This window comes from Lepisosteus oculatus, chromosome 8 (assembly GCF_040954835.1).
Source record: "Lepisosteus oculatus isolate fLepOcu1 chromosome 8, fLepOcu1.hap2, whole genome shotgun sequence".
NCBI lineage: Eukaryota > Metazoa > Chordata > Actinopteri > Semionotiformes > Lepisosteidae > Lepisosteus > Lepisosteus oculatus.
In genome coordinates this window covers 19,615,438-19,643,336 of record NC_090703.1, presented here as the reverse complement: position 1 = coordinate 19,643,336, position 27,899 = coordinate 19,615,438, and the positions used below count along the sequence as shown (strand labels likewise).

Genomic DNA, 27,899 nt, shown 5'->3' with positions numbered 1-27,899 from the left:
AAACCAATTCTGAGATATTAAAACCAATGGTGAATGAGATATTAGATATTGATTATTCCATTTGGAATGTTTTTAAACAATTAAAGCAATAAAATAACATACAGCTTAAGAACAATATGAAAAAGAAAACACAGAACATCTTTGAAAAACAGTTAGGCAATTTGAAAGCACAGAAAAAAGAACATTTAAATAGTACATTTTGGAAATTGCTGTAAGGAGAACAGCTACAGTGTTTCAGATGCTATAATGAAAGGAAATACCCGAGGTTCAGTTACAATCAGTAACAATTGAGGCACACAATTGGGCTGCACTGTCCTGAGGCCAGGCTTTAAACTTAATTAAATTCTTAACTATGAAGGCAGTGTTCAACCCAGTATTTAGCAAGTACTCACACCCAGCAAACCACAAAAGGCCACAAGGTGCTGGTCCCAGCATAGACGTTATAACAATTCAACAATCTCATATTCAAACATATTCAAGATAATGAAAAAAGAAAATACTTTTGAAAAGGATTCTGTATTTGGAATACCGTGAGTGCTGTCCAATTGGTGAAATATTCTTTATCTGAGTTAAGAAATGCTTCCAGTGTTCTGGGAGATTAATGTATCTGGGATCGGTGCCAGTTCCAACACACTGATATATTACTTTCAGGATGCTTATTAACGAGAGATGGCTGGAGAAACAGGAGGGAACATGTTTCATCTTCAGCAGCAAGAATCCTGGGAGACACGAAGGAGCTTGTGGCTTGTAGAAATGCAAGGGATGAAAAAAAAAGCAAAATGATGAAAGTGTGTGGCTTTGTGCATATAGCCAGGCCAGGTGAGTGCTCTAATTTGCAAGACTAACAAAAGCATCATTGCGTATGGGCTGAAAACAAAATATAAAGACGAGATATACATCTTTTTCTCCCTGAGAGAAGTGAAATGAAATGAGTATCAAAAGCTATATTGTACATTTTGATGGTGCGCTATAAAATAATAATTGATTAGCAAAAAATATTTTTGTTATTAAAAAGTATTCATATCGTTCCACCAACAACTGGGATGGGACTCATTGGCCAGAGCTCTCTCTGTAGTTGATAGAACAGAGTGACTTCTCAGTTGAGGTGTAGAAATCCTCAGTGCAAGATATATCATTTCCCCAGTTGGGGTACTGGAGAAAATAATACTTGCTGAAAGGCTGGGAGAATGTCAAAAATAAACTGGGGATCGATCTGTGCCTGTCTGCCCTGCCTCCTTTTCCCCAGGTGGGAACAGGAGTTGATCCTGTCAATAGACATGAAGAAACAATAAATGTTTTCAAACTGGATGGATGTACAATAAAAATAAATTTGATTTTAGACATTTTGAAAAGATCTATCAATGTTTAAGTTAAAATTTTCGTGATTTCTTAAATTGACTTAATTAATATGTGCATACTTCAAAATCAGTTGCGTGTGAAATGGCAGTACTAGGTTGTCAATCACTGACTAGATAAAGGAGACAACATTTATTTAGGTTGGAGGAAATTTTAAAGAATTTCAGTGCTTAATTGCATCGACAAGGTGTCCCAAACAGCTACACCAAACTCCAAGGTAAAAGGAGAGCTTCACACCAAAAGGGGAAATTAAGAAGCGTGCAATGTAAACTGAACTTCTGAGGTAAACAAGAAACTGAGATTGATGGGGCTGAGTCTGTGGTTTCCTTCAAAAAGTGCCTGCATAAGACTTTGGTAAGGTAAAATAGCAAACAAATGAACACCAGACAGTTGGCAGCTGAAAAGTGGGCATATCTTGTAGGTGGAGAAAGTAAGGAAATTGCATATTTCACCTAAGCTTCAGAACACTGAGTTGTCCCTGCCTTGGGCTGTTTTGTTAATTCCAAGATTGTCCCTGGTTTTATTAGAATGAAGAACTACTGTATAGGTACAGTCCTTTACATAAGTATTCAAATCCTTCCTAATGTGTCCCATTTTGAGAAAGTATACTATATTGTTGGCAAAATTGAATATCTTAATAAAACCTGAATGCTCAAACTAATGCCTTTAAAAGGCAGGAGAAGATACAGTAAATGTCAACAAAGACTACAAAGAAATATTTTAATTTCATACCATAAGTATTCCGACCTCGGTATTTGGAGTAAGCACTCCTGGCAGCAATTAAAGCCGCACGTCTTTTTTGATGAGTCTCTACCAGTCTTGGCTCATTCTTCTTGGGAGATTTGCTCAAGCTCTCTTAAGCTGCTTGGAGTAGCCATTCTGGCCTTGTGCTTTGGGGTATTGTCCTGCTGAAAGGGATGTCTCTGATCTTAAAAAGAAAATATTTGTATTCTGGTAGTCAGTAAAATGAAACATTGCTCCTGTACAAAGTCCCCTACGTGCCCTACGTTAGAAAGTACTTCATACGCTAAAATTCTCAAACAAATAGCTTGAAAAATCAAACCTCTTTGATAGGTTTTTGTTTTAAATGGTCACAAAATTTATTATGAACTCTTGTAAAGGGTGTGATTCTTGAAGTCTTCTCATGCTACTTTAAGGCACATCTGCATGTAGTGAGCTTGTTGGCAGGAACAATACAGTACAGTCAAGTCTTCTGTTTTTCATTAATTGAAAAATGAGGTGATCAGGGCAAACATTCCATTCAAAATAAATTATTTTTGTTTTGGTAATGCAGGAACTTCTGTGTCATAGTGACTATAAAAGAAGTATTTACTTTCATTTTACTCAGAAAATGACCTTTTAATCCAACTACTGTCAAACAAAGAGCAGAAGCACTCAAAAGGATCATGGTCAGTGGAAAATTACACAGCAAAACTAAGGGTTAGGCCACACATTATCTACTTTCTTAGTACCTTATTTATCTATTATTTATCTTAGTACCTTTTTCTTACTTTACAATTAACAGAATGCCTTTAAAACGTGCTATTCAGATAAACTTGGTTGGGAAAAAACTAAAAGAGGGAAGCTGGAAATATTAATTTATATTGTTTTTATATACTGACAGTTCCTATGTAGAGCAGAACACAAGCCTTAAGTATTAAACTTGGGTTAGACAAAATATGTTGGTAAAACACAGTCATAAAATTGCCTCTCACCTCTCAAATAATATGTTTATTATTCTGCGTATAAAGTTGCAACTTAATTAAATTTATAGTTACAAGGCCTTCAGTGGATGTCACAACCTTTTATCTAATTAGAATCTGTCGTAATGACATGTGACAGATATTTATTTCCATTTACCAATTGGAATTTAATTCGATGGCCTTTTGAAACTTTGTACAGCACGGCAGATTGTTGTCTTAAAATGTCTAAAATATGTAGCTTTCAGTCTGAATTAATTGAGACGTATTTTAGCTAAAAGCTTTAGATTAATAATGGATACAAATTATTTCCACATCAGCCATTTATTAAAATATTAATATAGCAGGATTCACCCACACATAATTAAGATGTTTACAGACCCCAGAGACAGTGGTTCTCCATGTTACACAGTACTACCTCTGCAGAACAAGATTAACTACACTAATGCACCCCATAATGAATCACTAGCAAGGACATTATAGTAAGAGGCTTTGCAATAAAAAATGATACATATTGGCACATCATGTTGTCATCTGAAAAAGCAGAAAGTTTAAATATCACCAAAGTTATTTTAAAATAGGTCAGATACATTTGATGTCTTTAGAGCAATATAAGTTCAATTCAGATGTTTCTTGGGAGTAGGAGCTCTCTGTTCATGACAAAGAAGCATTTTTGTATTTGTACAAGCCTTCATTTGTGACATTAATTCTTCTCCAAGCCTGCTAACAGCAGACTGTGCTGAAAATATGATACTTCACTGAAGTTGTGGTAGTCTGCTGTAGAAGAGTAAATAAAATAATACTTTTTTATAGAATAATTGAGACTAAAATTTCGCAATACACTTGGAAATGATGAGCCAATCATCTCAGTATCGCCTTTTAACTTCAAAATAAGCGTTAATGTGTAACTTATATTTTGCGTGAAATACGATATGCTGTCGCCACATCAAAATATGGACCTCAATCAGTTGATCAAAAGAAAATAAGAGGAAAAATTAAAAACGAACTAAAAACGCAATCCCAGATTTGATGTTATTTCCTTAGCGTGATACAAAGTCGCTTGTAGTGAGAAGACTTTACCTTTTACCCTACTTAAAAACTACCAGTTTAGAAATATGTTATCACATGTAATCATTATTACGAAATATCAGAGGTGTAATTTGACTTAATTCATTAGCGGTCACTTGTATTGTTACCGTATATCTCCATCAAACAAGGAAGGAAATGAGAGGGAAAACGTTTTTTTTTTTCAGAAATGTTCTTTCTACTCGTCTGATGCTACTACATGCCTGATGTCATTTCCTTCTCAACTAGCGTCCATATAACGCAGGTGTTGCTGCATTAAACCTCACTGAGACACTGAGAGAACAGGAGTACGGCTGCAGATGCTCAATAATCTGATCATTGTAAAACAACAGGCACTGTATTTCAAGACACAGATCTAATTATACACGACAAAAAACGGAAGATCGTGGCAGAACCTACCTTTTCTGCAAACGGGACTCTTGTACCAGAATTTCGCAACATGATTGCAAGAGGATGTTTCCTTTTGACCTTAGTGTTCCACCACGGTAAGACAAATGAAACAGACTTTGATGGGTTGAGAATTGCGTACTTCTCGTGTCTTCGCAAAATAATATTTAGTTGGGTTTATTGCGCTGTGTTGTCCTTTGAGTTCAGCACCAAGGACAGCAACGCGTTTACTCGAATTGTTACTTGAGTGAACGCTACTAAACACAGCTTAATATAATAAGTTAACATAAACGCAAATTACATATCATGTGTGTAAATTAAGAATAACAGTTATTTCTATAAAGTTGAACCGCCTCTTTACAATTGTAATCGATTTTCCATGACATTATATACAAAGCCGTTTTCTTTTAAAAATTCAAGGTCATTCGTGCAGGTAGACGATAGTGCTGGATCAAATAGTAATTACTTCTCCGAAGAACTTAATGGACGTGCTTTGCTATGTCAGTAAATCCTTGAATTACATTTGATAATGCTTTCTTTTTTTATCAGACTGCTAAGTGATAAAAACTCGCCGCATAGGTGCTGTGCGTCTTTATAAAAAAATCTATTGCCTCATACCAGATTGCAGGGGAAGTACATCTACTGAAGCGTGATCACATTAACGTTTGCAAAACCTGGCTAATTACACGATAAAATGGAAGATTTGGAGGCATTCAGAACAGACCATGAGTTTTAAAATGTATGCTTTCTCCTTCCTTGCAGTGCTGTCATTACCAGTATCTTCAAATCACGTGGATAAAGAGGATGCCAAGGTAAGATGACCAATTTATTATTCATGCACAAAATAACAGTTTATGTGAGTCTAATTGAGCTGAATGCTACATTTACATGTTATTTTACGTCCAAGATCTATTTTCAATAAAAACAAAAACAAAAACGAGCATCTGTTAAAAATATGGGGTAGGAAGAAATGTTTTAAATGTAATCTAATTCTTTAAACTGAACAAATTTATTGAAAATAGCACATTTTGTGTACCGCCACAGATATTGTTTTCACCAACAAAAAGGAAATATATGGATACATTATCATATCATCATATAACATACTGTATACACATGTATGATCTGAGAAATGCATCCGTGTTTCTGTTTAGATGATATAATCCTGTTTGGACAAATCTTAATTTCTCCTATTTGTTTTCAGCTAAATTTAAAGGGGTCAGAAGTGGGTCAGATGTGAATTAGGAAAGCACCGCTCATTTAGTTTTCAGCAGATGTTCTGTAAGGCGTCAATTGGGTATTTTTACATTAGTGTCAGGACAGGTGAAAGAGATTCATCATCAGGGCAGTCTCCAAGAAATCTGTCATGTACCATAGTCAAACAGTACAATTATGCAACACTTTGCTACTTAGTGTAGTCATTTTTTTTTAAGTATTTAGTATTTCTTAGTATTTTGCTACAAGTTCTTGGCTAGCTTCCCAGAACTTGTAAATACAATATTTGGAGTTCCTGTGGTCAAGGTACCACTTTATTAATTTTTATCAGAACACTAGGTTGCCGTCATTAACCTAAGTGCTCGATATTAATAGAGTTTTCATCCATTAAATCCATTTAGTCCAGAAGGTCAAACTACAGCCTCCCTCCTCTCCTTACTCCCTCCACCCCTGTCATTCCCCTAGTAGCACTCCCAGATTATCCCCTATAAAAGGAGGTTGGATAGCCTCGTCCTTACAGTCAGGTTGCCACTGTCTCACCAGAAGTGTTAAGATGATTAATCAATTCAGATCAAACTACATTCATTCCATCTAGGCTTTGGTTGAACTACTGGAATTTAATTTGGGTCTTCGGTTGTAAGTGATACTAAGAGCCACCTAATGTTGGTGACATTAGGCACGATCCATAATATTTATTCAATTCTTTTGCTTTCTGCTATTCTTTTAACTTAATGTTTTACATACCATATCACCCTCTTGTGGCTGAGAGTTGATTCTTTGTGAGGAAATGGTTTTCTGTAGCAAAATCTAACAGTAAAAGATATGACTGTGACGCATTGTATTTATCTGTATCCGGTCAGTACAAGATTGCAGAAGTCAGGTCACATAATACAGATATTCCACATTGTACGGGAAGAGGAGGAAAATAGTTGTTGATGATATATGTGTAATAAGTTTGAAATCAAACTGCATGCAAATACAGATGGTATTCATTTGTTTAAAAAGTGTGATGTTTTTCTGAAGAGTGTTAAAAGACAGTCCCAAATCTATACTGCACGTTACAATGTTAACAGGATGTTCCCACACTGCTGTTGACCTGATCAATTCACGGTTTTAATTTCCCTAAAAGCCACAATTCAAAATATTCTGATTTGTAGCTTAGAACCACTGTGCTTCTGATGCATTAATGTTTTCTGTTCCATATTTATGAGTTTTTGTGAATGCCAAAAACCTGAATGCAGTGAAGTGCCATAACTACATATCTTGACTACAACCATTCTAGTTGATGAATATGAAACACACTCCATGTGGCTAAGAGCAACATGCAATATTGATTTCCAGCTTGGGTAGCTGTTTTTGGCCCAGAGAACAACTGAGTGATTTTGTCTGTTTTCAGACCACTGCTTAGATTAATTTTAAAGCAAGACATTAAAGTCTTCTTCTTTAAGGCTGGAATATAAGAGATTTAATGGTGTATGTTTGAATGGAACTTCTTTACACCTGTTTAAAAAGCTTATTAAGTCTTTTTAAGCAAATCCTTGATTTAATTAAGCAATTATGAATAAAGTGGAATGAATAGAAGGAGCTCCCTAATACATAAGGGGATCTGAGCTACAGTACTCATCCCTGGTAAAAGGCTCAGAAATGATTTGAGTTGATGAATAAAGAAAAAAAAAGAAGAGACTGAATTTATGAGATGCTTTAATGGAAACCTTTCTTTAGGTGTATGAAATATGAGCATTTCTGTAATTCCACAACAGCACAATCTCAGCCATATTATATTTCTCATCAGTGAAAAAATTCAATGTGACTTTTACAAAGATCAATACCAACGTTTCTGCTGTGTGGTTATATTCAGCATCTGGGTATACTTATCCCTGGGAATGGGATGTAAATATCTTGATTACTTGAATATTATTTACGTGGGAGAAGTTGCAAAATGAAAGCTATTTATTGTATGGAGGGGAAAAAAAACTTTATTTTATATAGCACCTTTCAGGTGGCTTCTCAAAGATAACAATTCCATTAATTTCTGTACCCTCACATCAGTTTAAAGGAGCCATAACTGTGTATCCTTAATGTCTTACTGTGCAGTACTCATATTCAAAAGTATTATCAAAGAATCTTGGCAAGTCCTAAAAATCTGAACTAAAGTAAACTGAACAGATTTTCAGTTGTAGTTGTAGGTGCCCCACTGAACTAATAAAGCCTCTGAAGAATGTTTTATTGACAGAGGTAACTGCAATTACAGTGTTTTCTCATTTTTGGAAAAATAAAGAGTGCATGTTGGAAGTAAAAGAAAGAAGGCTGGTGTTCTCAACTCAGTATTCAGTAGCGCCCACTTTGACACAAATAACTCCACAAAGTTCTGGTCCTGGAGAAGTCAAAACAATTCCACAAATTGAACCATGTTCAAAATACAAAATGCTTTATTAATCTTTTTTTTCCTAAAATAAGAAAAATATTTATAGGGCAAACAAATGTATTATTGTAGCACAAAACAAAAAAAGAGAAAAGAACACTGTTACTGATGTACAGTATTTAAATAACATCAAAGATCACTATTTACAGTATATGAGAACATCAATTGTATTAAGGCTATGGAAAAAGTTTAACTATATCAAGAGATAAGGCCCACTAAATTGAATAATAGAATCAAACACTCTTAACACGTTACAACCGTCTAACAATAGATAATACAATAAATTACAATGGTTACATTATCATATTTATGAACTACTACACAGTGTTCATAGATATACATAATTTTTATAGATTCATCCAGAACAATGCCCAATAAATATCCATACAAAATAGCCATACTGTATATGATATTCCACTTAAAATAATATAAAAATGACAATCACACATTGAAATCTAACATTTATATGACCTAAGATTTAATATTTGCTCACAAGCAAAAAGTGAGAGAAAGGCTATATTGTATTTTGCTGGTTTCACAAACATATCAATCAACACCTGTTTTATATTAGACAGTCCAAGACTTGTGCTCAGCAGGGTCAGCAAAACTGCTACAGAATAATAAGTAACAGCTGAGCTAATGGACGCACCTAACACAATGTTATCTGAAACTCATTTTATAAAACAGAAGGTCATAAATCAAGTTCCTCATTAAGTCCTGTAGGAATAACTGAGTTTTTTCTCAAAATGTTTTTCTTTTTCATAGTAAAACATCCAATTTATTTTACCTTTTTTTACCTCAATTCTCTCCACACCAACAAACCACATACTGTATGCAACCACATCATTCAGGAGCATTTTATTCACTTTGCAGTGTTTGTCTTTTTTTTACCCGCATAAAATAATGTACACAGGCACTTCAACTCTTAATTGGTCTGAGGAGTACCATGTGGAATTCTGCATTTTACATCAAAGGTTTTTCCTGACCTAGAATATGTGGAGGTTTCCCTTTTCAATGAATTATTATGACGATCAGCATCAACTGATTCTTTAAGTTATGCACTTTAATATGAAAAGAGGGGCAGTTCTGCAAAAATTGTTTTTAGTTAATCATATTAGTTACTTAGGGTGGCATGATGCTGCAGTCGTTAGCAATGCAACATGCAACACCGGGGTTCTGGGTTCAGTTCCTGGGCTGTTATCTGTGTGCAGTTTGCATGTGTTTCCTCTGGCTGGTCTGGTTTCCTCTCACAGTTCAAAGACACACTGGTAGGTTCATTGGTTAGGTGCTGGTGTGAGTGTGTGTGCCTGCAATGTAGTGCCATCACCTGAACCCTTGCTTGCCAGAATAGGCTCTGACTTCCCCACGATCTCAAATCAGAACTCATGGTTAGAAAATGGATTGACCGATGTTAGTTTTATAAAAATATTATTAAACAGGGAAGTGTCAATAAAACATTTTGCAATATGAAAGATGTGAACAACACTATTGGAACCAAAAAACATTTACTGCATTTATAACTGTATATATTTTTCAGTATTTTGAATGCTGTGCTGTTGCATTGCATTCAAGATATAAAAGTAATAGAATGAACATTATTCAGCATTTTCACATCTGGCCATTTTGGTATTTTGTATTTATCATAATTCTGTCCCCTTTTTCTCTCAGTCCAGTTAAAATTTTAAAATGCTTACATACAGTATGTACATTGGACATGGTTCAGTTACAGTTCAGTTCAGAAGTGGTCCTGTTCTCCATTACTGTATGTATGAGATGGGCCCTTAAGAAACTCTGACCTTAAAGAGCTCCAGGTTACCACTGTCTCTTCCTGTCTCCCCAAGCAGGTGATGAAATGCATTGTGGAGGTCATCGCTGACACTTTGTCCAAACCCAGTCCAATTCCGATCAGTCAGGAGTGCCTGGACTCTCTCAGGGGAGGTAAAGTCCTTTTTTTGTCAGTCAACTGAATAATGCAGTATTGTTGAACCTGACACTTTGAAAGGCATAATGTTACAATCCTGTAAGAGTGCTGTGGTCTGTATACGCAATGTTCTATTGGAAATTAGCATTTCCATTTATGGTTAGATGTCAGCAAATATATCAACAGGTCATTGGGTAGTGCAATGTCAACTTTCTCTTATAGAAGGCAATTAGCTACATTTGTATGTTGTATGTTTCTCAGTGGTAAACATTTAAAGTTCTTATCAGACTTGACATGCTTCATATTCAGCTGTATGGTACTGCACATGCTAGGAAAAGAACCAGATTGAAATGAACAAACACAGTATGTGTTTGTAAGACAGAACAGAGCACATACAGTACAGTATGTTGCATTTCTGATGATTCTCTATCCAGCAGAACACTGATATTTCTCTTTTTTGTGTGGAGAGTGAAACAGACAATGCAAGTTCATTGCATGGAAATACTTGTCTCTTCTTAAAACTTAATTTAATAACAAAAACACAGAAGAACATCAGTTAAAGAAGAATCCTTCAGGAAATGCAGCCTCCTATTTTCACAGACTTTCCATTGGTTGATGGGTGTCACTCAGCCTTGAGTCATATGTCAGAAGCCCTAGAAAGTAGCTTTATATTTCATTCTCATCCCTCCAGAAATGTTCAGTGCTGCTCTTTATGGTATAACTGGGCAGTCTGGCTCGGCAGAAGCTCAGTTATAGCCAGGACTGGGGTGAAGTCACTAGTATTGTATAGTATAACACTAGTATTGTTACCTGCTACTGTTATTGATGCTGCTTTAGAAATATTAATTGAGATGTTTTGAACGGGCCTGTGTGCAGTTTCCCTGAATTTACTAAACAAGAGCTTTGGATCGTGTTAATTTTGCATTGATTTTAGGATTTACTGTATATACAGTAGGAAGTTCATCTGCTCACAGGAAAAAAATTAAGATGACATTGTAGGTTATAAACCGTGATCTGTGAGCAGCGTATTTGCAAATACTACCAGAGTAAAAAAATAAAAATCAATTGCAGCCATCAATGCCAGATAAAGTGGTTATGTAATTGAAATCAGAGCCTCTCAATGGGAAATGGACGATCTTTGAAATTAAGCCAATTTGATTCAGCAAGAACATTCCTTTACTGAAGGCAAATGGCAAGTGCATCTGTGATACAGTATATGTTTGAAAATGTGTCTGAAATCAGCAACTTCCTCTATCTCTAGGTCAGCAAAAAAAAAGCTTACTTTGGCCATAATTTAAAAGAAACTTTGCTCCTCTTTGTTGATTAATTGCTAGTTGGCACTAGGGCTAAAACAATTCTACAATGAGCTTCGTGTCAATTACCTCTTAATAAAACTAAAAACTAACTTAAGAACTGATGGGCTGGTATAATTATCACTGCAATCTGATTTATAAAAATATGAAAATTACATTATGGGATGAATATACAATTAGAAGGTATACTGAAGTATGTCTATTTCAGATGAAAGAATCATTTCAATTCTCCGTCATCAAAATCTCCTCAAAGAACTCCAGGAACTTGCGTCTCAAGGTACAGAAAATCTGTTGTATTGTATGACTAACCTGTATAATTTTAGATCTCTGTCTATGGGAACATCACTACAGAAGAATACCAAGACCAGGAAGAAGCAATGCAGGTTTTTCAGTATGGTTCTGCAGTTGAAAAATACAAATACTTTTGTATCGGATTCTGAATTAAGAGGCATGAAACAGCTGCTTCCAACAGAATAATAGCTTGTACTGTAAATGTTGAGAAATAGACCACAATAATATCTGGAAGGTCAAAGAATGAGACAAAGGCTTCTCTGAGCTTTTCTCATTGCCAGCTGGAATACACTGACCTCCCAGCAGTATATAAAATTACCTCAGAAAACTGGCAAACAGTTTTTAATTTGTGGAATGACATTTGGTTTTAAGAGGATTAAACCACTAAGTAAGGCTGGTAAAGTTTAATGCATTACAAACATCCAATTCTACTACAGTAAATGCAGAACAAATTCAAATGACAAATAAGCCACATAAAAATAAATGAATACAAAGTTTTTTATGCTTTTAGGCTTATGTCCTATTTGTATTTCAAGTTACATGAGCAAACATTTAAAAAAAAGATAAAATGTGTATTTTTAAAAAGTTTGGGAACAATATTTTTAACCTTTTTGTTCAGGAAATGCAAATTCAAAAAGCCAAATAATGAAGTTGGGATGTAAAAATCCATTGCAAAATATAATTAGCACATTTGTATGGAAGTAGCAATAACATGATGTCAGCAAGCAGATATCAGATAATCTAATACTATAGTGCAATTTCACTGTTCCCTTTGGGAGCAGATTAGTTGCTTTAATAAATTCCACCTCTACAGAACTTCCAAATGAGTGCTTATTGGAACGGGTTCCATTTCTGTCTATAGGTGCCAGTGAAAGAGCACAGCAGCAGGAGAAAGGTGATCACCTAGAGGATCAGATTCCTGCTGTCCTTGAGGATGCCTTGGACAAGGATGTTCCTGCGGGTAGGTGTGAGAGCAGTGATTCGTGTGACATTAGCCTTGTAAGAGCATGGAGTTCACACTCAGAAAAAAACACAGCGTGCTGTGCCAGCATTTTAGAAACATCTCCATCTTGATTGGTGAACAAAAATTCTTGGAAATGAAAAAAATACAGATTATGATGTACCGGACACATACTGTATGCTATTCCAGCTTTTCAGGACAAAGCATACCAATATGCTTTGATGTATGACCTCATCACACATCCTGGGTTAACCAGTGCAGTATATCAAGCTTTGACTGCCCTAACTTGGAAATAGATTTAATAGATAAAGAAGGTCTATTTTGGTATTTTATTTATAATAGGGCTGGTTAACTTGCATCATTAGACCAGATAGCAAGGCAACAAATATCTGTGAATTACATTTGTAATGCACATCTTGAATGAAGCTACTTAAATTAATGCTTTGAACTTGCTGTTGCACACAGAATGCTTTAATTCATTATAAAAAATTACAAGGGGAAAATACAAGATTGACCTATTTTAAGTATCTCATCCTAATAAATACCTGATCTTTTACAGAGCACCATTTTAGCAGTGTTTGGCTTTCAATTCTTTGGTTTAGGGTGAAAAGTAGCAAACGCTGGTCCTTCAGTCCTAATTCCCAAAACACTACAGTAGGTAACAATGGTTTTCCCATATCCATTAGCCCAGCTTTCCTAAATAGGGAAGCAACCTTGGATCCTCCATATTTTCTATCCAAGTCTTGATTTAAACAATCTTCAGAAGAAGGGTCAACCACGTAAGTAAAATATTGACCAGATGAAAGTCCTGTAAGTGCATGGGCTTGAAGAATCAGGACTGCCAATTAAGCTTCTAAGAGAAGGAGATTAGAAAGCCTCTTTGTTTTGGTTTCCTTTCTGGAATCTCAAATCTCATTAGATACAGAATTAGTTCTTTGCTCTGTCATAGATGAAAATGTGGCTTATGGCCTTGGCATTCATTTTTTGCAATGACACACAGTAAGACATAACAATGTCTGATCCAAAGGAAAAGAATATGCTTTACCCATTGGAATCTCTTCATAACAGTCACCAAAAGACAGCTCCCCTCTTCTACAGTGCCTTAAGAATCACATACAGTGTCATTGTCAGAACAAGAACAATTATGTTGCAGAAGACTGCATTAGACTAAGATTACTATCATAATACTTCAGAATCCTAATGTTTCCTTTGTGACATATGGCATCCCCTTGTGAGTACTGTATCTGTGTTCTAAAACCTCTCTTTCCTATTTGTCATTTGACAAATTCAGTCTGTTTTGAATGTAGGTTTTAAGGTAGAAACCTTCTATCTCATCATCAAAAGCCTGGAATCAAACACGTGAATGTAAAAAATGTGCTTTGTAGGAACTTCCAAGTTAGGAAGGACTTTTGTGAGGCTAAACCAATAACGGCCTATGTTATCTTAACTCACACACAAATATTTTACATACAGCACATGCACTGCACTGACTATATAAAACTGTGTATTATCAATATTTGTGTGCATAAGAAATGCTGAGATTGATTAACGGAGTTGGCGACACCAAAAATTGAAATGTAATGAATGGCTTCGAATATTTTGGGCTTACTTTTCCGAGAAGTTCTCCAAGGATCTTTCTCCCAGGAAATGCATTAAAATGAGACGGGATCCTTCACTGTCCCCCGTTTGAAAATATCATTTATAGGATTTGATCTCTAAAACTGTATTTTACCTTGCCAGATTGTTATGCAGGCTCGTTTAGTTTTCTATGATGTTTTTTTTAGTCACTTCTTCTATTGATTTCCCTTCACAGATCAGTCAATGCTGGATGCCCTGAAGAAACCTGCGTCCTACACGGAGACAAGACGAGTGGATTTGAGGGAACAGGCCCTGCCCGCGCAGAAGAGAGAGGCGGAGCTGAGCGAAAACGAAGTGGAAGAGAGTGCGGAAAGTGACGGTGAGTCGCTGGAGGGCAATGAGGTGGAGGAGCCCAAGGAGGAGGAGAAGCGAGAGGGAGGCCCTGAAAAACTCATCCCAGCTTCCCTGAGCCTGGAAGAAGAGAAGGCCACTGTAGGCACTGAGGGGAGCAAAGAAGAGATGCAGCTGAAGAGCAGGGAGACTTCCAAGCCTGTCTCCACGGAAGGCGGAGAGGACATTGAGAGTGATGGTGTCTTCCAAGGAAAAGCAGAAAGCGAAGAGAATGAAACTGAAAAGGAAGACAACTCGGAGGCAGACAAAGATGGTATGACAGTAAACTCCAGAAGCTTTGACTTGTATATATAAGAGATGTAAACACAAACAAGGTTTTAATCTATAAATACTAACCTTTTTTTTTAGAAGAAGGTAACCAGATGTTCAGAATTTCAGTGGCTAGCTCCTGCAGGAGGTAATGGTGCCATTGGATAATGTATGCCCCTCAAAATGTCCCTGCTTTGAAAAACAAAACCTTTAACTAAATGATCATTTTAAACTTGCCTAGAGGTTCTCTCTCCTCCAGTGGAGGGGTGAAGGGAAAAGAGAGGGTTGTTGGGGTTTTTAAATCATATCATTGTATTTATTCTATCCCAGTCCTTACATTTGATTACCATAAAACACAAGCAGCAAGGTGCAATATATTGCACTTCAGACGAGATTAGATGGCCATTGGCTACAGTCTTTTGATGTAACATATCAAGTACAAAGTTCTTTTTTGTTTTCTTTTGGAACCTGCTTAATATGGAAAATGTTCAATTGACTTCCAGTTAGGGAAAAATGTCAGGAGAATTTCCAGAGCCAGTTACAGAGATAAAAAGCCGAGTGTCGCAGAATGTAACCAGACAGCTCTGAGATTTTCAGGAATGACACCTCTATAAACCTAATTCTGCTAAGCAATGTTTTAAAGAGAAGTGTCCAGGTGTTTGGTAAGAAAAATATATGGATAACTTTAAAACTATGAGGTTTCATTTATGATGCCTAGTTTTTGTATATAACCCTACCAAGCCCCATTCCTATAAGCAATAAGTATTGTAGGAAGAAGTGATCCATTAAGTCTGACAAGCATGACATGCATGAGATATCAAACACATTAAGAATTTCACCATACACTGCTGGTCACATGTTGATTGTGTAATGGATGCTGAAACAGCATAAGGAAAACAATTTTCCTAAGCAACGTGCAGTTTTAAAATATAATTTAGAGAATTTGATTATACCTGAAGTTGAATTTTAACTTGCAAGATCGTTATGCTGGCTCATTTAGTTTTCTATTTTTTTAATCACACGACTCCTCCATGTGAGTACAGAAGATTACCACATGTTGTACAACAATACTGTACACGTTTCCAATAAATTATGATTATAAAAAGAAAAACAACAAGACTCAGTTTTGCCAGATTGTTCCACATTTGATGATTTGAATTGGTTTTAATTCATCATGAACTCACACCATCCCAAAATATTAATACTGTTTAAATAGTTTTCTCACTATGGTGCCCAACTTACTGGTGTTAAAAAGAAGGTATGTAATATGTACCTATAGGTTACACTACTTTAAAATGGTCTAAGCATATCTTCCCAAATGATGTTTAAATATTCCTGCGAATATCAGCGATGGTATAGCAAAGCACTATGTAGCCGTGTCACACAGCAAAAATGGGAAAGAATATCAGGCTGTCATTTACAAACACATAGCTACATTACTTTTCAGAAGATGCCCTTACTAGCAATTTAAATGAACTGTAAAATAAATATTTTTTCACATCTCACCCCTGGAGAAATAGAAATGGAGTGAACACAGCTACGTGTAAAAGCAACCCAGGAGAAAAACACGGCGTTTGTGACAGGCCGAGCCTACCAGTGTGAAACAAGAACCTCATTACGAATAGTTGCTTCCTGCTGATAACAATTATTTCTAAGGATTATAAGAGCAATCATCTTTCCATTCTGTACACAGGTTCTAGGACAGACGCCGCGACCAGTGTTCCAGATGTTCACAAAGTTAAGAACTCGCTGCAGGGGGAGGGTGGAGACCAGCAGGAGCAGACTGAAGAGAAACGGTCCAGTGAGGAAGAGGAGGAGGAGGAGAAGTGCTGCCAAGAGGGAGAGGAAGGAGGGGAGGCAGACGATCAGGAGGGGGAGAAGAACGGGGAAGACTCCAAGCGGTGGAGCAGGATGGACGAGCTGGCGGAGAAGCTGTCCTCCAGGAAGCGCTCCCAGGGGGAAGAAGAGGAGGAGAGAAGCGCTGAATCCTCCCAGACATCCCAGCCCAAAGGCCTCCTCACTCGGGACCTCCAGCGACACCGGCACGCTGCCCAGCACCACTCCAAGGAAGACAGCAGCCGAGAGGAGAGGAGCAGGGCCCAAGAGACAGTGGCTCACAGTGAGGCAGATGAGAGGCGAGAAGAGGAAGGTAGCGCCAGCAGGAAGGCCGAGGTGGTCTTTTTTTCTCTTTCTTTCACACAATACATTCTCAGGCTTTCAAAGCTTTAACAGCCCAGCCAGAGGCTATTAGCTCCACTACATCTGTGCTAAGCAGACAAACACAGCGTGTTGAGCTGACTGTGCAGTTAGGTGTCGAAAAGATCAGTTTTCATGCTTACAAGCAGTTATTTTCCCTGATTTGCACAGGGTACATAGGTACAATAGTCAAATGTATCTGTTCCAGACTGGTTGATTTTGGATACAGAACAAATAATTAAATATTAATTTGGCTAAATAAATGTGATTATTTTCTGAATGTATACAAAATTCAACATCCCCTTCATTCACCTAATCGAAAACACAAATACTTGTCAGTCCGTTCTGAATACAAAATACCTACGTTATTATACTTTATTTGGGTCCTGGCTGATATGCTCTGCAGCTCATTTGCTCAGAAATCAAATGATCTAATGCTCTTGAGACTGTGCACCAGCGCCAAGGGCATCTTGGTTGCTACGAGTGTCTATGGGAACACTGCTTTACAGTACATAATGGGGAATAGCTTCTGCATCAGAAGTGAACCTTTAATTTACATACTAGGGGTTCTTTATTAATGGAAGACGGAAATGATTGAGTAATGTCTTGTGACACACTTATGCAACTTATATTAGCATATCCTCAAGCCACTCCTGGATAAGCTGCCTTCTATCTCAGAACTCCACCATGCAGATCAGTAGGTTAAAACTTTAATTCTGCTTACTTCAGTCTTCAAATCACTTACAGTATGTCAGCTTTTGTCCAATGCCAAAAGATTAAGTTCTCTTTCTAGTATTTATCAGGTGTCTCTTGAAATAGTTTTACAACCACATAAAAACTAATTTACTGCCTGAAGCTGCTGATGGTTTCCAGATCTTGATTGGTAAATCACCCGAGTGGCTGTTCAGGCTCTGGTTTCTTTTTTCAGTCAACCGTTGCCCTGACAATGAAATAACCCCCCCATAACAGTGTTCAACATTGGTCATGGAGAGCTGCAGAGGTTTCAGTTATTCATTCTAAGTGATCTCTTAATTACACAATCTAATACAGCCCTGCTTAACGAAGACTGAATGTGATTTTAAGACAGGGATTGAAGGCACCTACAAAACCTGAAGGACTAGGGCTCTCTAAACCCAGAAATGAGCCACTGTACCACAACACGAAACAATACCAACCATAGCTTTGAAAACCAGTTTGAGTTGCAACAATAAACCCATGAAGTTAAATCCTCTAACACTCCAGCACTGAATGAGAACAGGGCCCCACCACTGGTAAATTGAAATGTTGTTTCTCTGAATAAACTCCATGAGGTTCTGGCTTATTTTTGTACAAACGTTTAGAGCCACTGTCACAAATCATAATTTCAACTTATGTTCCCACCTTTAGGTTGAAACAAGACAATGTACAGTAGCTGTAAGCAATACTGTTAATTTTTTCTGTTCGAGTTTGTAACCGTAGGGAAGTCAAAACTTAAATACAATCTCCAATTCACCGAGTTATTGGTGATTTGGTGCACTGCAATTTTGTTTTTCCCAGAGCAGGTATGGCAAAAAGCAAGACAGGCTGACTTTTGTTTAAAGGTCCAAGTACCGTGTTCTCAGAATTAACCAGCATTGTTCATCTATTGCAGGACCAGGAAATAGAGAGTCTCGCAGCGATTGAGTCAGAGCTGGAAAATGTGGCACAGAAGCTCCACGAGCTGAGAAAAGGCTAAGCGTCGACACAACAGCCACCAAGGCACTTCCACTTTGTCTGTTTACAAAAGTGCATTAACACCCTCATGTCTGCGTTTGTATCTCCAGCAAGTAGTTTTTTTTTCCCATAGTGGCATGTCAAACCTTATTGCTCCCCACCTCAACCACCACATACTGTAGTTCCAGTGCCCCCAGCTCCTCTCCACATCCTCATGTTATGTCCCATGTCTGTCTGTGCTAGGGCTACGTTACAGTATCTCGCCTGCGAATCCAATAATTTTTTGCACTGTGCAAAACTAAGTGAATAATTAATAATAAATGATAATAACATAATTACATTGCTAATAAAGCGAATAGTTAACAGGGTGGTATATTCCTAGTGTGGTACTAAGTTTCGAACGTTTTTCTTTTTGTGATTATTGTCCTTAATAATGATGATAATAATGAACTTATGCTCCTTGTCCTAAAAGAAGAAACATGCAATAACTTTAATAATTTTTAATAGGTGAATGATTTCCCTGTGATACCTGCCATAAGGAATTTATCTAAGAAAATCAATAAACTGAGTGGAGATATCTGATGGAATGTCTGTTTTGGTTTTCCTTGCATCTGTAATAAAGGATTCAAATTGGGCCATTTTTTTACTTTTCACACCGTAGTACGTTCCAAGCAGTACATTGAAAGACAAAGCCTTGGTGGCTGGGCAGCTGAAATCTGTTGACATTTAAAACCAATTGAGAAAATTTAGCATAATTCCAAAGCTAATTGTTCTGGGCATTAATTACAGTAGCAATGGGATTTCACTGAAACTTAATTAAAGTAACAGGTCAATTTATTGTTTCTTGTTGCGCACAGATGTGGAATGTGTTAGTAATTAACAGCTTTTCACGGCCATCTCACTTGAGTGGGGTAGGGGACAAAATTCAGAAGGCATTTATGTCAAAGTGCTTCTAATAAGCTGTTTTACTGGTGGCTGATGCATTTTTAGCACCAAAAACAGAAGACACATTTCACCTCTGACCCGCCTGTGGTACCATCTCGGCAACAATAGATGTAAAATGTGGTTAAACTAGAACACTAAAGATTTAGGGATCTACGTTGCTCAAAAAAGAATCCAGTAAAATAGTAAGTGTGACTGTTGTATAACAATTGAAAAATCTCTTCAGAAACAGACATATGCTTAGGTGTGCTAGTGTAACTAAAGAAACAATGTTTTAAGAGGGAAAAGAAAAAATTATATGAAATGGTAATGCAACTTGCTAGTATATTTCAAAAGTGTCATAGTAATCATAAAATGGAACACATAGCAGACAAGGACACTCGAACGTAATGTAGTTATGAGGTACGATGATGTTAACTGCAAGAACAACACACTGATTTCTCTTCCAAAAGCAGCATGGAAGAATGGCTTTTTCCCTGTAGGGTGATGGTAGCTCAGCTCAATCTCCTCTAATCTCTGCCAGCATCCTTATAATCTTCACACGCTCTGCAGTTCTCAGGTGCTGCATTAGCATTTACATTTAAGTTTATTAAAAATGAAATGGCCACACCTCAACAAGCTCATAAGAGAGATATTCGTCAATGATGTTACATTTTTAAATTGAAACGTCAGTTCTGGTCTCGGTTTTATTCAATTTTGGCGAGTGCCAGGACCCATGGAGCCAAGTTTAAACTATTTTAGAATATAACCAGAAAATTGTAACCTGTTCTGTATTTCTTCTATGAATTGTTTCTGCTGTGTTATGTCAGCTGTTCATCTGGGGGTTTTTGTCAAAATATTCCTGAATCCTGAAAACTGGCACTTCAGATGTCCCCCAGTTCCCCATGTGCTGTGAAATAAAATGGCAGAGCATAAGCAGCTGGACACAACACAGTTTGATTCCTCAAAGGTCCAGAAAAGGTCAGAATGTCTATTCTTAAAACTGTACCAAAAGCACAAATAAAACCTTTGCCTCAAATTTGAATCCTTAATTTCTTGCTTCTTTTTAGAAGGTTTAGAATAGCACACAGTTAAAAATGACATGATGTTTAATGTATTAAAATATTAAAATTATATATTGTATTTTTTAGCTTACTGTACCAGATCTAAATATTTTACAAACCTTACCAAATGTAAATACTCAATCTTATTGCATGTGTTTGATGGAAAGAGTTGAGAAGCAGTTCCCTAGCAATGCTGGATAAAAATAGAATATATTATCACCATGGCAGTACCTCACTGTTCTTTATTGACAGGTGGTGGGCACAGATGGGCATCTGTGCAACCAATTAAAAAAAATACTCTAAATGTCCTGAGATTCTGCAGTCTCACTTCTATTTGTACCAGCACCATACTCTATCTACACTATTTTGTTTTCCTGATGGGAACAACTAAATGACCTGCATTTAATTTAACCAGGTGTCTGGAAAGCTGAACTCCGATAAGGTGCTTGAAGATCATCGTTTAAAATTTCAGATCAACGCACACAGAACGCGGTGTGGTTTCAGACGGAAGGGACCGACTAGAAATTGGAACTCTGTGCGGCAGCAGAAAATAAAATTCATCCAAAAAAAAAAGACAAACGCAGAAATGTAAAGTTCATTTTTAATTTATTTTGCCCAGTTTCATTCCTTTCACTAAAAAAGTCACAAAAAAATGGGGAAATGGTTTTTGAGGAACCAATTAAAAACAAAATCTCCAAGTAAACATTCATAGGAAGCCAGGAGTTCAAGGAAGTGGTGGGCAGGGGATCAGGGTTGACACAATCCCACTGATGCGCAATGACAGAACACAATATGCACTTGTGAATTCAACAGTATACAGAGCAGTGGTGAACACCAAGACACTCCTTCAGCACATTGGTCTCCCAGGAATGAGCCACAGATGGTCTATAACTCAATTTTCCCCTTCTGATCCCTTGTTTTTACCCACTATTCTTTAGTTTCATTCACCACAGTTATCAAGCACCTGCCTTCTGTTCTAGTTTTCTGTGTGTAACAAAACAGATTGTTCTTCAGCACTGCTCACATTCTTTTCAATATGCATTTTGTTTTATATATTATATATACTATATAGTTTAATAAAATAATGCTCATTCTTTTTGTAAAATAAAAACATTACAGTAAACATCAGAAGCTAAAATCACAGGGTATATCAATGTTGCCATTCCAAAATGGTGAATTCTTGACAAGATAGCTGTATAGTCAAGCATGCAGACCTTAGGCATCATCAGAGTGCCTCGACCACTTGGAAAGGAGAATGGGTTGCAGAGTGGAAACCACCAGTTGATTTCAGACAGTGGAGGCGAGAAGCCTGTTCAAGGTAGCTGGCAATGTGGTGAGCGCCACTGAGGATTGGAGGTGATGTGAGAAAACTTTACCTCGCCATGTTCTAGCAAGCTCAGTGACTCATCATTAAATCAGGGCACCCACTCTCACAGAGACACCAAATCCCAACATTTACATTCCATACTTGCAGGAAGAACACATCACAAAGGACCCATGTAGGCTGGGCTCATCTCTACCAAGCTGGTGTAAGAGATTAGAGAGGTACATCAGGTTGAATAAAAACTAGTTCCATATGAGTGCAGATGCTAAGCAGTGATTCTTATTTTCTACAACTAAACAAAAATCCAAGTGCCTGTTAACATACAGAGATTTCTATCCCCTTCACTCTCTCTCTTTGAAGCAGATTTGTAGTGTTAATTATGGTCCACAGAAACAAAGCCAACATGTGGAATTATACTTGTGCATATTCCTACAGTACACACAGAAATGGAAAATGTTTAATTTTCATGTACTCATAATATGGAGAGATGCTTACATCCTGTTAAAAGACTACACCCTGTTTACACAGGTCTTTCTTGCTGTTAAATAATCATTTCATACATTTCTTGATTAAAACTAAACTTTTTATAGAATCACTCTGCAAACAAATAAAAATACACACACCCAGGAAAACATAAAATTCAAAATCATTGTTTAGTTAAATCTGGAGTAGGCTACCAAGGTTACCAAGGGAAAAACAAAATACAATATGCCAAGTGGAATAAACATCAAGTTGAATGCCACTTGTCTGAACAGCAGATCATTTAAAATCACCTGCAAAAGATACAGGAATCTGAAGAAAAAAAATAAAAGGAATGTTATCTTTCCCTCCTTCATGGCTGCTAACAAATCAATTTCTCTGCGGATGCGATTTTAATAAAATAGAATGCCCGTTTGTCTTGTACGATTGGCAACAGAGAAAACAAAGACAGTTCAACTAAAAAAAACTGAAGCAGAAGAGTGCTACTTTGCAAGTTGCCATAGAAACATCATCAAGTAAGTTGTGAAAAGCACCTTGACTGGGACTACTTATCACTGCAAAATGACAACATGTGGTCTTATATAATTACTGGGGATGGATGTCCAGAAGTAGTATACCAATAGCTTGATTCAACCTATACTGGTTTACTAGTCTGAGCTAATCCTTTGTCACTTTACCAAACACCTCCAATATTGTTTAAGAGGTTTACAGGTTTACATTCAGCAGAAACAAACAACAAAGTCTGATTTCCGTGCCCTACACATTGCAAACCACAGGTAATGTGAGTATAAGACAGGAAAAGGTGAGTAATTTTCAGTTCTGAGTGGTGGTGGCTCTTATTCACTTAACTGCTTTCATTAAAATATTGTAAAGCAGTAAGCTAACACACCTATATAAAAGCATTCAGTACTCAACAATCAGATTTTTGCTTACCTCAGACACAGCCCACACCCTTTCAAACTGGTTTGTATGGAAATAAAATGCTATTTTTTGCTGTCAACTGCACCGTGATTTTTGAAAGCTAGTAAGATCTTCTCTGTACCCTTACCACAGGCTGTTGCTCAACCTTCATACAGGGGTGTTCACTGCCATTAAAGAAAGATTTAATGTACAGTACATGATACTGAAACTGAAAGCAATCAAAGTAACATAAAAGTCTGTGATAAAACATGATATTATATAAAATGCAAACTGAAGGATTAGTATCATTTCCTTTCCCAACCACTGTCCCAGTGCATTTCCAAAATGTATCCTGGGGTTTGAAAAAAAAACTTTTAATATTGTTTATGGAGTGCCATGCTAATTTTAAATGTAGACAAGACCTTAATTTAACAATTTACTTTATTTTCCTTCAAAAACTAGTATGATTTTGTGTGTTACTACACAGTCTTAGAGAAAGGCAGACAAGCTAAATACTGTACTTTGCCATTTTGCCTTTGCTGTGAGGTCTAATGAGATTAAATCATACAGGACTTCAGATGAAACTCTGTATCAAAAGGAGGAAGAACAGTGTGTATGAAAAAAAGCTTTAAAATGTTTCCGTGTAGTGAAAAACTCTGGGTTTTTCTTTATATATTTCATTGGAATAATTTAGAAATATTCTGTGCAAATAATTTTGAGACTTGTTACAGTGAAAAAGCCAGAGGGGACTCGATCTGATTTTATTGTGCACCATTACTTGATGGATTTTTACCTACAACAATTCTGGTTTGCAAAGTTAGCATTGTTAGGGTGGAATACTCTTTCTCAATTAGAGTGGAATGCTCAGATCTTTTAAGTTCTTCAGCATCCACTAAGGCAGAATAAACCAGAACTGGTACAATTACTGTAACACAATGTTTAGGGTTGCTCACTGTGAATTGGGTTTTACCTCTCACAGAAAAAGAAGGAAACATAAAATACAACCCCCAAAATACAACAAACACAAAAACCATAAGATTAAAAACATCATTTTGTAGATGTTAAAAGTGTGTGTTTGTAGTATTTTTACATTTGTGTCTGTCCTACTATAATTCAAATACTATATTTAAGGAGTGTCCATTCTGGTGATATTACTGAACATTATAAACATCCTTTAAGTCTCTAGTGTTCAAGGCAGAAGGCCTTGTGTATTCTGCTTAATCCTGACCCTTTCCTGATTTGATTGGCATAAAATACAAAAGAAATAAACCAATAAAATGATGTGTGTGAACTGTACTTGAGTTCAAGTTCCCATTAAAGTTCTATTAAACAAAAAATATAAAAAAAATAAAATCTAATTCATCAGAATGTGAACCTTTTGTTTGTTTTGATTAGAGATAGGTTCTTTTGTTCACTTGGGAAAAACTGGTCATTGTGAAGAGGCTTTTGTCGCTAGTGTGGCTACACAGTGCTGCTGGAAATTGGGCGACACTGCCGAATTGCAGCCCAGTCTCTGGTGCGAGGCCTTCTTGCTGCTTTCTCCTTCCACGATCCAGGGGCTGGCGTCCTTTCCCAGCATGCTGCAGCAGCCCGTGGGAGTACTGCCTCCATGGTCCCCTGTGACCATGGCAACACTGGGCATCTGTTCTGCTGCACTGCCATTGAGGGGCGCGGCTGGTGCCTCTGGGCTCCCTTGGAGGACAGTCATGATGTGGTTCAGCAGGTCACTGAAGAACTCGGGTACCCCTTCGTAGCCTACACCACAAAAAAAAAGGAGGGAGAGAATTAGAAGCAACTAAAAATAAAATTGATTTTTGCCACTGTCAATCCAATGAATCTCACCTGGAAGCTTCAGTAGTTATTGGTTTATATCAACTTCTCTTGGTGAGGTAAAATTCATAAAATGGCTTTGCTAAACAAATCAATTCCAATTAAACTCAGGGTGATGGGTGAGTCGGTGACTATCGGCAAGCAATGACCGCAAGGCAGGATACACCTCGGGCGGGATGCCAGTCCAAGTCAGGGCACACACAGACACAAACACAGGCTTGCAAACATTCACACCAGGGCCAGTTTTCCCAGAAGCGATTTATTACCCGAGTGTCTTTGGACTGTGGGAGGAAGAAAACCGGAGCACCTGAAACCCATGTAAACATGGGGAGAACATACAAATAGCACTCCGGGTCCAGAATTGACCCCAGGCCCCCAACATTCCGAAGCAGCAGTGCTAACCACTGCGTCACTCCGCCAAAAGTTTCCCATCAAAATATATTTTAGCCAAAAGTTACTCACTGCTTTATAATAATATAATAATAATAATTGCTTACACTTATATAGCGCTTTTCTGGACACTCCACTCAAAGCGCTTTACAGGTAATGGGGACTCCCCTCCACCACCACCAGTGTGCAGCATCCACCTGGATGATGCGACGGCAGCCATAGTGCACCAGAACACTCACCACACATCAGCCATCAGTGGGGAGGAGAGCAGACTTATGAAGCCAATTCATAGAGTACAGTATGTTATACAGTATGTTGTTTTCTAAAATATAATTTGAGGGAATTTAGTTAACTTCTATCTTTAAAATCAAGGCGCCTAATGTATTGAAAATACAATGTATATGAAAATACAGATAGCATTTCCAACGAAAATAATATTAACTCAACACTTGTGATCACTACTTCTCAATTATTTCTTTTGTTTGCATTAGAATGGATCACTGGGTGTTTCTCTGGTACAGGTGGATTTGCAACTGGTGCACATACTATATAACATTTTCCATCAAAAGATGAACAGATGGAACTGACCAGTGGTTTAGTTTGACACCATCTCTGCAGCACTCAGCCTGAAGTATTTCAAGTGCCCATTTCAAATGATAGGGTGACACCTACTGGTAAAAATGGGCTATCCTTATTAGCCCTGTTGTTAACACTTCACTATTGCTATTGACTGTCTCCTCTCCCCTTAATGATAATGTAAACCTGTGGGGTTAAAATTAAAACCAAGGAGTTCATTACCTGGGAATGCATTAATGTCGATAACAGCATGCTGGCCAGTTTGGTTGTTGATGATCACATCGATCCCAAAGAGAGACACGCCCAGTTCTTGGCGCAGCAGACTTGAGAGCTTACGGATGACATCGTCGCTGGGAGGCTGGAACACTCCCTCCACATTCTCTCTCTGTGAAGAGGCACCAACATGAGAGCCTGCTCAGCACTGATGTCAGACTCAGCTGTATTATAAATCTTACGTTTACCCGTTTGACCTTAGGCTCTTAAATTTCTGACAGTACGGTACAGCCACCAATGAGACATTGCCCTCTACATATTACCGAACTAAAATTCCCCTTCTTAGATGTATGCTTAAATGTTGATCTCTACCCACATTCAAAGAGAGATTCAAAGGAAAACCAATTACTAACGAGTATTACTTACAGAAGTCAGGTCTGAGGAAGATTCTGGTTTTGATACATTGTGACTATTAAAGAAAATTGCTTTTCGGTCTGAAAAAGAGAGAAACAAAAACACATGTTTTTATTACGGCACTCTAGATTAACGGTAGATTAAAAAACAATACTCACAACATGGTTTGCCGTCAAGGTTATATTAAATATAATCTAGAAAGCACAGAGCACATCAGTTCACTCTGGTCTCCACAAGGATTATGTTTTCAGCGAACTGGGATTGTCACAAATGCGACTCAGTTACACTCTGCACAACATTAGTCGCTTCAAATTGTGTTTGCCGTGTTTGTTCATGATGTCATTTAATGCATTACAGTGTCCCCTGTAGCTTGTCAGATATTTCAGGTTATTATTGGACAATCTAACTTTTGCAAATGAATTACACAGTTTGTGTTCTATAAATATCCTATTAACCACAATATTAATATTGATATGATAATTAACCAGAAGTACACATCTACTGCATATTAATTAAATGAATAATACCATGCAAAGCTATAATACTATAGTATAATGTCTACAGCCAAAAAAAGCAGAAATGTGTTTTTTCTGTATACTACATTTGTGAGTGTGTAAACCAAAAAGGTTCTTGGCTAAGTGCAGTACTCAACAAATTTAAAGAAGAAGATAACAGGTAACACCCTTAAGAATGCATTGGGCTTTGTTGTTTTGGGGGACAGCGGCCTGCCCAACTGGATGAGGCTGTCAGACCTGACTGTGAAATGCAGTTGCACTGGTTAAAAGGATTCTTGAAAAAAATGCTGGAAAGGAAAGTCTGAAATCTGTTTCTGGCAGGAGGCAGGGCACTTTCTCTCATGACATGAACTCTGTATGTATGAACTTCTGATATATACAGCAAAAATGAAACACAACAAATGCTAAAAAAGACTTGTCCGTTGAGATTAGCCTCTCACACATTGCTGTGCAATCTCTGAGACATCTAAAACACAAACAGGAAATACAGCATT

General features: G+C 37.2%; 2 protein-coding genes across 8 annotated transcripts in view; one reads left to right on the top strand and one right to left on the bottom strand.

Annotated features, from left to right (window-relative positions):
- Positions 1-4,352: 4,352 nt before the first annotated feature.
- Positions 4,353-20,736, top strand: chga (chromogranin A). Of its 3 annotated transcripts, none has more exons than XM_015351057.2 (8): positions 4,353-4,627; positions 5,292-5,341; positions 10,008-10,104; positions 11,609-11,677; positions 12,554-12,652; positions 14,466-14,894; positions 16,584-17,039; positions 18,717-20,736. In XM_015351057.2, exons 1-8 carry the CDS (start codon positions 4,582-4,584, stop codon positions 18,746-18,748), a joined length of 1,278 nt encoding a protein of 425 aa, XP_015206543.2. In that variant the 5' UTR covers positions 4,353-4,581; the 3' UTR covers positions 18,749-20,736. The 3 variants fall into 3 exon arrangements, with proteins under 3 accessions (XP_015206543.2, XP_015206542.2, XP_006632635.2); XM_015351056.2 differs by having other exon boundaries at positions 4,359-4,627; positions 16,584-17,062; XM_006632572.3 differs by having other exon boundaries at positions 4,360-4,627; positions 10,011-10,104; positions 16,584-17,062.
- A 616-nt stretch (positions 20,737-21,352) lies between these two features.
- itpk1a (inositol-tetrakisphosphate 1-kinase a) overlaps positions 21,353-27,899 on the bottom strand; it is a 104,170-nt gene continuing 97,623 nt past the window's right edge. For all 5 annotated transcript variants that reach the window (XM_015351009.2, XM_015351007.2, XM_015351010.2 and 2 more), the window contains 3 exons: positions 26,903-26,970; positions 26,486-26,648; positions 21,353-25,222 (listed from right to left, as the gene is read on the bottom strand). In XM_015351009.2, coding sequence (XP_015206495.1) covers positions 24,897-25,222; positions 26,486-26,648; positions 26,903-26,970 — 557 coding nt within the window. In that variant the 3' untranslated portion in view covers positions 21,353-24,896. The remainder of the gene's footprint in view (positions 25,223-26,485; positions 26,649-26,902; positions 26,971-27,899) is intronic.

Bases quoted from the DNA above. Each gene is read 5' to 3' on its own strand.
- chga (XM_015351056.2), top strand. From the start codon at position 4,582: ATGATTGCAAGAGGATGTTTCCTTTTGACCTTAGTGTTCCACCACG. The intron at 4,628-5,291 runs GTAAGACAAATG...CCTTCCTTGCAG, and splicing joins GACCTTAGTGTTCCACCACG to TGCTGTCATTACCAGTATCT. The intron at 11,678-12,553 runs GTACAGAAAATC...TTCTGTCTATAG, and splicing joins CCAGGAACTTGCGTCTCAAG to GTGCCAGTGAAAGAGCACAG.